Below are 12,159 nucleotides of genomic sequence, written 5' to 3' on the forward strand. Positions count from 1 at the left end.
GCAGAGTAAAACTAGGTCAAAGATAGATAGTCACTCTGTACCATCCATTCCTTTATCAGCAAAGGCACAAATGTCCTACACAGGCACAGTAGGCTTAATCATGTCATATGCAAATTAAACTGTTAGAGCAGAGTTAAAGTCCTTGCACCTGGTTGTATTATTCAGAGTTTGGACACTTTAATGATGCTCCCAAAGGGCAACAGCTCAGACTTTTTGCTAAAGAGACACAGTATAAGTCAGAAAATATTTTAATTATAGTAGTTGTGTCTGATTCACACTAGTAATATAAAAGCATGCTTCAAGTATATACAAATAAAAATGTGTTATGTAATGTTTTATATCTCTTATATCGTATATATATCGTATCATAACAGCAAAACCTGAATTTGGCATCAGTGGTTGTAAAATTACAAGAGCAATTTGATGAAAACAAATGAGGATTTACAAATGGAAAATGAGGCCAGACTGTGTTTCTATTTGCAGGTCAGATGGCAGTGGAGAGGGCACTGGCGTCATACACCCAAACATACAGAGAGGCCCATATGGTGATAGAGACAGACACACAGGCACCCTGTCAGGGCTGTTGATGACAGATTGTGCCAGTGGCTGAGGGCACAGGGCTTATGTCATGGCATCAACAACACAAACGGAAAGATGAAGGAGAAAACGCGGAGGTAAGGAATAGGAAAACGGAACAAAATAATAGAGATAACTTTCACAAAGACAGAGGAACGAAACTCAAGAGTGCACGTTACGTGTTATTTGCTTGTCTGCCTTCGCTCGAGTGCCTTCGCTCTAACTCAGACTGTGTGTGCATGCGAGTCAGACTGAGCTGAAGAAATGGAGAGTATACAAATTGTGCATGCATGCGAGAGAGACAGAGATAGAGAAAGGACAATAGCGACTCACCATGGTCCTGAAGTAAGGGAGTCTCTATTTGTCAAAGAGGTCACCGGCTCACTCTGCAGTCAGATCCATGCATGCAACCCTGCCGATAAACCTTTAAAACAAAAAAAAAGATGGGAAAACCATTTAAAGATCCCCTCCAAACATGTATTAAAGACATAAAAATACTCTGCTGGAACAATAATGGCTGTCTTATATGTTTTTTCCACAATTAAAGTATAATTACCACATTAAAATCTTTAAAATGGCATCTACTCCTTCTTCCCCAGAATCTATGAATATGCAAATATTTTTATTTCAAAAGCTTCACTGTTGGACACAAGGTGTCTCCTACTTCACTGTAAAGTCCATATTCAGTGTACGTGCACTGGAGGCTTCAAGTTTCCACATCACACTTGTCTAAGTTGAATACTGGACCAGGATTTGTTTCTAAACTAGTTGTGATGTCATAAATCCTGCTCGTAGGGCCCGCCCCTTAAAATTGGATTGGAACAGAGTTAAACTTTCCACTTTAACTAGATGAATGTGAAAACAGCCTTCTTGTGTCAAACTCTGCACCTACATCATTCTACACAGCGAAGCTCAAACATTCAACTGTAGGAAAACAAATTTTGAGTGGAGGAGGACTTTAAAATGTATTTAAATAAGTGTGCTCCAGCCCAAATGGAGGAGTCATTGCTTGAGACTCTTAATAAAAGATTTGGGAACAACTAGAGAATGGTTTTAGAAAAGGTGGGGCAAGAAAACCACTAAAATGGACACAAGGGAGCAGCTCCCTGCAGAAAGTCTCACACACACACACACACACTTAATCCTATGAGACGAAATGATCCTGCTTCTACTCATTGAACCCCTGCTGACCTTACCTTCCCCCATCTAGCCAGCATTTCTCCAGAGAAATGAGAACAGAAAGAGCGACATAGACACAGAGACCGTCAGCTGGCTATTACGCATTCATGCAAATAAACCATATTTCAACATTGAGCAAGAGGAACAGAGAAAGAGAGAGAAACAGAGCAGAGAGGGGTCCTGTGTGCTGACCAAACAAAAGCAACCAGCAGGTTGATTGATTGAGCTATTGATCCACACACACAGAGCTGCCTGGTCAACAATGCCACTGGACATTAGAGATCTGCCACATGGATGTAAGCAATGGAGCAGAGGATATTATGTTCATCTAAATCTGGGACTTATTTTGGTGTCTAATTTAGTTTTAAGGGGAGATTCCTATCTAGATTATGACATAAAATGTTTCATAAACCAGACACAATCATCAGTACGGCGGCGTATGATGCTATGCCACCAGCATGTTACAATTTCAGTCAAATCAACAATCCTGAAAAGCCATTAGAATAAATACTTAAAGGATTATAGACCCTGCTAGTGGTTTTACATGTTTTAGTCAACCATTTTCCAAAGCATACATACATTTTTACTTTGATTTCCTTACTTTCAGAGTCATTGATTGTAATTCTTTCCACAGTGGTATGAAAATCAACTCGAAGCTTACTTAAGGTTGATCATCGATTACAATGAATATTTGGTTGGTTGAATGTAGGGATCCATCAGTCTGATCTTCTCTCTCTTGGTACCAATGTAGATACCCAAACTCTGGGTATCAGCCGATACCGATTTGATACCTGAGCATGTAGTGGTAAACAAGGTAATATTATGAGCTGCGGCACTAAATAGTGAGTCTGAGTCTACTTAAAAACGTCTGCATCAGTATCAGGTGTATCGGATCGATGCATCTCTAGTTACAAGCTTAAATTTTGTTGTCAAAATACTGTTATCATCACACCACACCACAGTTGAAGAGGACTTTCTTTGTTGATGTGTTCAAGGACACGCAGATATCTGAGAGAGAATAGAAAAATATGGTATGTAGGGCTGCAACTAATGATTATTTTCATTATCGATTACTGTCAATGGTTGCATCTTTAAATATTTTATTTTGTCCGAATAACAACGCAAAACCCAAAGACACTCAGTTTACTATCATGTATGACAAAGAAAAGCATTAAATGATGATGATCTGAGAATATAAAACCTGCACATTTTTGGCATATTTGCAGATTACTAAATCGATAATTCAATTAAAAAAACAGTTGCCAACTAATTTTCTGTCCATCGACTAATTGATTAATCGACATAGTGTTGCAGCTCTAACGGTATGCTTTGGAAAAATCAGTATTGTAGAATATAAACAGTATGTAGTTTATGGGCTGAGAAATTGTGAGGATAATGTTATCATGACTCCTTTAAAAACACCCTGAGGCTGGAAGGCAGGCTGAGAGAGATGATTCATGCAAATTGACACATATTAAATTATAAAATATGATAAACATTAAGAATAAAGTGAGAAGAAGTTGCAATGTCCCCCCCCCTGGCTCTGTATCATTCCTGGCTGTCATAACCACTCCACATAGATGTAATCAGGCTGAAATCACGCCTGAACCGAAAGACAACCCACTGAATGACCAGTTTAGCTCCCATGGTGACTGTTTAAGATCTCTGCCTGGGCCTATCAGACTTCACCACATGGCAGGACGGGAGCAGAGTGAAAGGTGTTGGTGGAATGTTTGGTGTCATATCATATCCATATTCATTCCATACGTTTGAAGTCGAAAGAGGGCGGCTTTAATAATCATGGCTACATGGTCTTCAAAGAGAGATGAGACACAGGGAAGAGAGTATAGAGTGAATGAGGAGCTTCAAAGGGTTTTATAGCATGCACTACCACATCCGTACACACAAAGCAAACACACACACGCACGCATATAGACTGTATTGTATTTACATATGATTGTCTATAACCAAACACTTCACAGGAAGAGAGAGACGAGAGAGACGAGAACAAGTTGCTTCATGTGATAGACACGACAAAAATAAGTTAAAAAGTGTGACGCTTAAATTTAACAGGACTGCTGATTTGATAACACCTGAACAAATGCTCGTATTCGAATTGTTCACAGTGACACGAGCCATACCGCCTGTGCATGAACCCTGTTGTTTCTCATGCAAACAAGCATCCCGTGTTTTCTCTGCTCAACTGGCTGTTGGGAGTCCCAACTTGTAGTTGGATAAGCTCTGTGAGATGAAGGATTGCATCACATATTCACATCATACATTATTGGGTACAAGGAGTTGTAACACAGCAGTATGTCTTGGAATGAGCCCAGAAGCGCCTTGAAATTTTCCTAAAATCAATGCTAAAACCACACTGTGCGTTACATGACTTTACCTAAACAGATAAAAGTGATCACACAGTGAAATCTTAAACTTTAAGGATGTGAGGCTTTTTTTTTTTTACTTTTAATACAGTACTTACTAGTGATTAGCAATCAACAACTTTAGTGTGAATGTGAATTAACACACCAAAAGTCAAGTCAGTTTAATTTATACAGCCCAAAATAACATCTTTTAGGACACCCTTTCATCCTTAGACACACAATTCAGATCCACAGCAACTGATTTTAGAAAAAAAAACATATTTTCCTTTCATATTAATTAACTAATTATAACATTTAGCTTTAAATCAGCCCACTTTCAGCTTAATGACCAGATCTACTGAGGACAGATATGTGAAGGAGCGTTCACTTTGTCTATGGATGTAGTTATAACTACGAGCGCTGATGTCTCTCTCTCCATATGAGACACATGCCTCAAGCCAAAACAGCCTTTCATCCTCCCAAAGCCATGCATTATTGATGATTAGACCAGAGAGAGACACTGAAACACACACTGCGTTTCCCAGTGTGACGGCTGGCTGCCTGTGTGAATACGTGTGTGAATGCATGTCTGCGTGTGACTAAACAGGTGGGCTGGATTCTTTCACACAGGGTGCAAGTGATTAGCTGTGTAAATTGTCAGAGAGCCAATCAAAAAGCAGATGATGACAGTAAAGCAGCCATTGGCTCACGGCTACTACTATCATCATGACAACAACCTCTGTGAGCGACTACCATCTCCGAGCGTCTCCAGAATGTGAGCTTTGTGCTTCTTGTTGCACATAACAACATCTCACATGTGTGATGCCATCATTTCAAGCGTTTGCTGACGCAACACTTGTGTTTACAATGAACCCTGCAGCCTGCATCGACACATAGCAAACTTCTTCAGAGTACTTTTTATAACATATGAGTTCTCATTTCCTAAATTTGAATATAAACAACAACCAGACAGACCAGTGTTCGCCAGTTAGGCAAAGTAGTGCAGGTTTGCTCGGGGGCATTTTAAACTCTTGAAAGAATTAATTCAAGCATCACATTTTTAATTAGCTCATGTATTTTATAGAAAAAAATGGAAAAACATGCAGCCAGTGTAATTTTAGTTAAAGAATAATAAGCTTATTTCGTGCAGTTTGAGAAAAAAGCTCCTTGCTTCAGTGAGCAGCTTTTCATGTATGAGCCATACACCATAAAATATCTCTTTCACTGTATGTTTTTGCTTTTAAAATAGTATTGAGGTATTATCATATCTTTAAGCATATTAAATGACATGATTTGCTTTCCAAGATAATCTTCCGGAAATGGGTCTGCAATTAGTAATTATTTTTGTTATTAATAAATCAATTTTGTCAAAGAACTGATTCATCATTTGACGACAAAATGTCAGAAAATTAAGGAAATTACTCATAACAACAGTCAAAAAGCCCAAAATATTCAATTTACAATGATATAAAACACAAAAAAACAGCAAATGTACTCAAAACCTGGAACCAACAAATGTTTGCCTGAATAATGAAAATGAATGAAGGGTTAATTGATTGTCAACATCTTTGGCAATTATTTTTCTATCACTCCGCTAATCAATTATTGACTGTTTCAGCACATGCAGGAAAGATTAATTATTTCAAGATTTTGTCCTTCATGCCCTTCTCAGAAGAGGTGAACTGCACTGTAGAACTGTACACAACCACATTGATTCTTTCCTTTTTTAAAGACTATTTTAAGATTTAATATAAGACTAAAGTTGCTAAGATACAGATTTATCAGTGCATTGGTTGGTTTTTGTCTGCATAATTCAAACAGAATAAGATGTGTTGTGATAAAAAACAAAAGTAATCACATCATTCATATGTAAGTTGATCTTTGACCAACATGAGGCGTGTCGTAGTTCGTTTTTTTATTTCTTGTACTTCACTGTGAGGAAATTGGAGACTACCTCACGAGGTATTCCATTCTCACCATTTTATCTTTATTCCTACAACCTGTCCTCAACTGAAACTGAAGCAAATAAAATGTCACGTAGAAGTCAAGAATTATCTTTTTAAGTAATACAAGAATCAAACTTCTCTCACTGACTGGGCTGGTGGGTTGTTGCTGAGCCTGTGGGAATGTGCGGTACATTGATGTTTCCAATGACGAGCGCTGAGCTCCATTGATCCACTGGGGATGAGAGTGAGCTGTCAAAAGCTATCAGGCAAGTCAAAGACCCACTTTCAGCCCTGTGCAGCTGAAGTGAGCCTGATAGTGTCGGGGCACAAGGAAGAGCAGCTAAACCTCCCGAGGCAAATGCTTCACAGAGAAGAGGCACACACGCAGACGCGTCTTTGCCTTCAGAAGGTTAAAGGGGTCGTTTGCTCAATAAAGGAACATTACACAAATAACAATAAGGGGTTAGGATGTGTCAGACATTAGACTGTGTTTATTTATGCTGCCTTCAGGTCTATTAATCAAGTATTTGGTACAATTGTTTTTCTAAGAATTACTTTCCTTCCATTTTTCCTTAAATTTACTTGATATGTGTATTCAAATCAGGGCTGCAACTGCTGGATTATTTTTTCACTATTAATCAATCTGATTCTGACTAATAATTTAGTCTATGAAATATCAAATAATAGTGAAAAAATGCCCATCAAAACCTCCCAGAGCCAAAGGTGATGTCTTTAAATGTCTTGTTTTGTCCAATCGAACCCAAAGATATTCACTTTACAATGATATATCGTACATATAAAGAAAAGCAGCGATTCCTCCCATTTGAGAAGCTGAAACCAGAGTATTTTTTCACTATTTCCACTTGAAAAATTATTACTCGCTCAAAATAATGGCGGATTGTTTATCTGCTGACTGACTAATCTTCTCAGCTCAAATGCAAACATTGTTTCATTTTAAATTTGGCGACAGCATATGAAACTCTACGCCTGTTATTTAAAGTGTGTTGAGTGTAGGAGTGTTGACTTTTTTGACAATAACACGTACCGTCTAAACTTCCATGGTGATGTCTACAGTGCTGTACCTATTCATAATACAACACAGTGACAGCAAAAAATCATTGCATAAATACTAAAACTAAATGCAGGATTAATCTGGATTAAAACAAAGCACAGCTGTGAATGTAGGTGGAGCTACTATACTGTAGTTGTAGCATGAGAGGCTCCTTCCATACAGTGCAATACAGTATAGTGAGTATCCTGTTTCAGCTATCATTCATCTATGTGAGGTCAGGACACCAACCACATCTGACTGCATTAATATTACTTATCTACCAATTAGTAATAAAGTACTGAGCCAAGTGTATACACTTATGTCTACCCACTTTGATATAACTATGATATAATATAATAACATCAAACTACAGTCAAATGACCAAAAGTTGAATCAACTCCTCTCTAGAACAGTTTTAGAAAAACTGAACATTATAGCCTCTATAAAGGTAAAATTTCTTGCAAGGTTGTTGTATTAGACTTAGGTGTACTGTACCAAATGAACTTGCAACTTCAGGAGTTCAAAAACTGCATGCAGCCACACAATTGTGTTGTGTTGGTCACTTGGCCTGAATAGCAGACAGCAGATAAATGAGATGAGATTTTGCTGCACTTTGTGATCTGCTACTGTACAATTTTGCACCACAGCTGATAGCATGCATGCAAGCAGACACACATCTCACACTCTCAGAGGGAAAAAAAAGAAGAGAGAGATAAACCACAGATTGTAGACACAGAACAATTCTCCAGATTGCTCAAATATCCCAGAGCTGCAGAATAATCTGACTAGTAACACAGCACGACGCAAAACACTTCAGACTCTCAATCTCTCTTCGACACTTCATCCACAACAGCAGTCTGTGCAGCACACTAGTGATTACAGTCAACTTGTAACCCTCCTGCTAATACTGCACATGGTACAGGGCACTTTTAATCAGCAAAGTTGCAACTGGAGAATAATCTTTCAAGCCTGTGTCGTCACAGACTGGCGAAAAGGGGAGCAAATCTCCTGATTTGCATGGACTTAAGAAAAGATTATGAAACAGCAAAAATGCAGTGCGTCAGACAAATTGTTTCCATCAAACCCTGTGGTTAACCCGTCTATTGCAGTTTCTTTGAAGCGTACGAGGGTTAACTCGCTCGCAGAAGCATGCAAATATTTCCGCACAAAAAGAAGTCTGTCATATGTAAAGTGTTGAGATTACCAATTCTTATCAGTATGACATTTAATGACAGGGAAATAGAGATGACCAAAACCGAGATCATAGACTCAGCACCATTGTAGTGAGAATGCATCCTTATCTGAAGGATTAAAGAATAGAAAAAAATATGAAAGGTACCGTACTAGATGTCAAAGTGTGTGTGTGTGTGTGTGTGTGTTGGGAGGGGCACTTTAAAACGTAGAAAGTTGGCTTTCACAGGAAGAGGTTTAAGTGTTAAAGTATAGTGTTGGGTGGGTTTGTGGTGGTATTGCATTTCCCCAGCTGAGTGTAGGCGATTGTTACAGCACAAGCTATATGTGGTTTCACATAATTATTCGGAAAAAAATAAGTTGTTTTGGAAAAAAGTAGGCCTGTCATTCTATTAATTGCAACATGTATGACCTACTTGTGGATCTGGGACCTATTATGTTGCTAAATATTACTGCATGGGTTTGCAGCATTGGCCTGCAACCTTTTGGCACAAAATGTAGATAGCAGGTAGACAGTAGGGAGCATTCTGGTTATGTATTGAAAAGTGTATGCACTTAATAAATCCACTTAAAATGAAAACTTTCTAAATAAAACATGTTAATAAACAAATTCCACAAATGTACACAATGGTGACTTAAGTAGAAAGATTATTACAGCCATGACAAGAGTAGTACTGTTATTACTCTGAATGAGAGATTAGCTTAAATGGGAATGAGATACATTTTTAACCTGTAGCCAGATGTGGCGAGTCATAAAACAATATGATCCAACAACTTAAAAAGTATATTTATCAAAAAACAAACATTGTATTTCAGTGCATCTATCTAATTTTCATTTTAAAAAAACAACTAAATACTATTAAACTAACTATTAAAACATTTTATAGTTCATAGTTTAAATATTTTAACTAATACCTCAACAGATTAAAATACCGATGGAGAGCGACTGAAGCGCTTTATGTTGCAAAAAGTATTTCCTGCAGCGAGGTGATATTCCACTGCATTAAATAAGTTATCTGTCGACACAATTCAGCAGAAATCTCATCTTTGCATTGGAGGGAACATCACTCACCTTGCAGCGACGTGATGACAGCTCAGTAATGTTTGTGGAGTGGAGAAAAGCAGGAGTTTCGTCTCGTTTAGTTTACCGCGCTTTTGTAAAATCTTGATAACTTTACATAATTTAGGTAATGGAAGCACAGGGATGAACTCCGGCGTGCACTTTGGCAAATTAACAGTCATACATGGGCACTAAGTTGCCCAGTTCAGTCTATCATGATGCCGTCTCCTGGCTCTTTAAGCGGATAAAAAATAGCTTGCGCTGCATGAGTTTGTCGTTTAAGATTGGCTACACTCGCGCTATATAATTTTACACGGAACCAATCAGATTACAGAACAGGCGGCGCTGTGGTGCGTGTGTTGCATAGATAAAAAAAAAAAAGAAACAGGTCCCGCTCGGCGGTGCTACAGCGAAAATAAAAACAAACATACCTGGTGCGTGTCAAAGGAACGCTCCAGGAAATGGTTCATGGGAGATGTAGTCTGTTTGAGAGCCCGCTACTGTCTCTGTCAACGTCACAGAGACCGCTCCAAAACTACAACTCCGCCATTTGTAGCGGAAGCAGCAGTGCTTGCATCAGCGTGTGAGAACAGCAATCACCGGCAAAGTTGCCTCACAGCAGCCACTTGTCTTGTTGTAAAGTGAAAATATTGTCACTATTAGAGCCAGTCATCAGTCCCAACATAGCAGAATAGCTACAAACGGCCAGATGAAGCTCTTCGTAAGTGAAGGCAACCCGCATTGCCTAAAAGTGTTAGCAGCGTTAGAAGAAACCGGAGTTCAGTGTGACGTTCAGTATGTCAACCACGAAGGTAAGACAGCGTGGTTAGCTTCACATTGGTTGGACAGTCTAACAGGAATGACCTCTGATAACAGCTATTGTTTACTAAAAGTGGCACTGGCTAATCATTTTATGTGGTTTTATAAAGTTTGAAGCTAGATTTGTTCTGTAACTGATGGTTTTAAGTGTGGAATAGCAAGCTAGCTGCATGCACAGTCAGCTGAACAAGGCTGTCTGTCAGTGTCAAACCAATGAATGGGGCGAATATCTGACTGTATTTGCACCTGAGAAGCAGCTAGAAAAGTCTGTTACTGCCCATCTCAGTTTTTTGTCTTGTTTTAGTAGTTTTTTTTGTTATTGCAGCGTCATGTAGCCTTTGTCTTGCAGTGCACAGCTACAGGTGGTAGTTTTCTACCTGCATTAACAGTATAACTTACACTGTTTATGCCTTGAACAGCCCAGGTTTACTTGGATTGAGTTATAATGTAAAGTTGCAGGACTGTGTCATACAGACACAGTTAAATAACGTGTTATTTTTGGCCCAGTATCTTGAAATGAATAATGTGATGATATTCATATGTTGATTGTTGCTTTTAGATGATTATATAAAATGGAAATCTGGGGAATTATACATAATATCTAAAGAGGTAGATTCATTTACTGTTTGTTTATTCAACTTCAATTCAAGTTTTTCCACTTATCTTTTTAAAACCAGGAAAACACTACATTTAAACACCATCCTGTGTATTAATACAATTAAGTGTATTAAAATCTCAAATAGTCAAACTACTTAGTATGAAGTGATTTGTGCAAAACTTCATATATGTCAGAAATAATTTAAACAAAAAATCTGTCTGTGTTGTTGGGGATAGAAGATATTTTCAAAGGAAAACATGGATATATCAATAGTTTCCATTCAAGATCTGATTTGGTACACTTTGTGGACACTGGTATTCCTGCCAGGCAGGTCAGGCCCACCCTGATAGACAACCAGGGACCTGAAAACTTGTTTGAACAAAGTAAATAGGCTGTTTGTTTTTTTTCTTGGTTTATTTCCAGAGAGAGAGAAGACAGAAGGCCAGTGTGGGGGAAAAAAACAGAATGGTTTTGTGAATTGACCCATCAAAGCTATACTGTAGATTAAAGTCTATATGATAATCTTAATTTTGATTTAAATCAAATCACTCATCCCTCCTGTGGACTAGGGGCCATTAATGTTTATGAGACTAATTTGTATCCCACAGTCATGACACACAGTTTACAATGTCTTCAAAAGAGTCAAATAATCATCATTAGGCTAAATTCACCAATGAGTTTAACATGTCCAGTCCCCATCACACAGAATACAGCTGGATCTTATAGACTGGACTGACCGGTATTGTGGAGACTTAAGGGTATTTCTTATTAATACAGTGTCAAGTGGAACATCATCTAGACGTTGCTATATAAAGACTTTTAATTCTGGTAATAGTAATGGTAATACATCTCGGCTTTCAGCTTATGGGCTGATTGTCTCAGACATTTGAGAGGCTTCACTTCCAGACCCAGATGTGAGCTTCTCCTCCAGGAGCTAAATCACAGAGATGAATTAGCAGGACCATCTGGCATACAGCTACAGTACATGGATGAAGTGGCATGTGCTCAGAAATATACATATGTGTATGTGATGTTAAAATAAATTATGACATTTAATTCGTGATGAATCAGACAGTTCACTGCACATTTTGTTCAAAATCTGTTTAACAATACAGTACTGTGCTTTAAAGCACAATATTAGAGCCATTATAACATATCACACTTAACTGTTGAGGTAAAGACGTCATGTATTATGAGAATCCCCTCATGTGGTGATCCGGCCTGAGTTTGGATACATTCCAGATTAACAAGATAAAATCCTTGACCTTCAAAGTGACCTTTCTTTTCATAAATCATTCAGATTATCCTAGAAGCCTAGAAGAAGAGTCTCTTACTACTGGTTTTCTTAAATGATGCAATGTTGAATTCAATCTTCG

The 12,159-nt window shown here is 38.2% G+C and overlaps 2 protein-coding genes across 8 annotated transcripts in view; one reads left to right on the forward strand and one right to left on the reverse strand.

Moving 5' to 3' along the window:
- Positions 1-9,712, reverse strand: part of arhgap9 (Rho GTPase activating protein 9) — a 42,127-nt gene extending 32,415 nt beyond the window's left edge. For 2 of the 5 annotated variants that reach the window (XM_044350178.1, XM_044350179.1), the window contains exons 1-2: positions 9,379-9,711; positions 910-1,000 (exon numbers count right to left, since the gene is read on the reverse strand). The gene's annotated coding sequence lies outside the window, so the exon portion shown is untranslated. Of the gene's footprint in view, positions 1-909; positions 1,001-9,378 lie in introns of all 5 variants that reach the window. The other 3 variants (XM_044350180.1, XM_044350176.1, XM_044350177.1) reach the window with 3 other exon arrangements.
- A 204-nt stretch (positions 9,713-9,916) lies between these two features.
- mars1 (methionyl-tRNA synthetase 1) overlaps positions 9,917-12,159 on the forward strand; it is a 29,344-nt gene continuing 27,101 nt past the window's right edge. The window contains exon 1 of one of the 3 annotated variants that reach the window (XM_044350174.1): positions 9,917-10,178. In XM_044350174.1, coding sequence (XP_044206109.1) covers positions 10,076-10,178 — 103 coding nt within the window. In that variant the 5' untranslated portion in view covers positions 9,917-10,075. The remainder of the gene's footprint in view (positions 10,179-12,159) is intronic. The other 2 variants (XM_044350173.1, XM_044350175.1) reach the window with 2 other exon arrangements.

The sequence above is a fragment of the Thunnus albacares genome, chromosome 4 (assembly GCF_914725855.1).
Source record: "Thunnus albacares chromosome 4, fThuAlb1.1, whole genome shotgun sequence".
Taxonomy (NCBI): Eukaryota; Metazoa; Chordata; class Actinopteri; order Scombriformes; family Scombridae; genus Thunnus; species Thunnus albacares.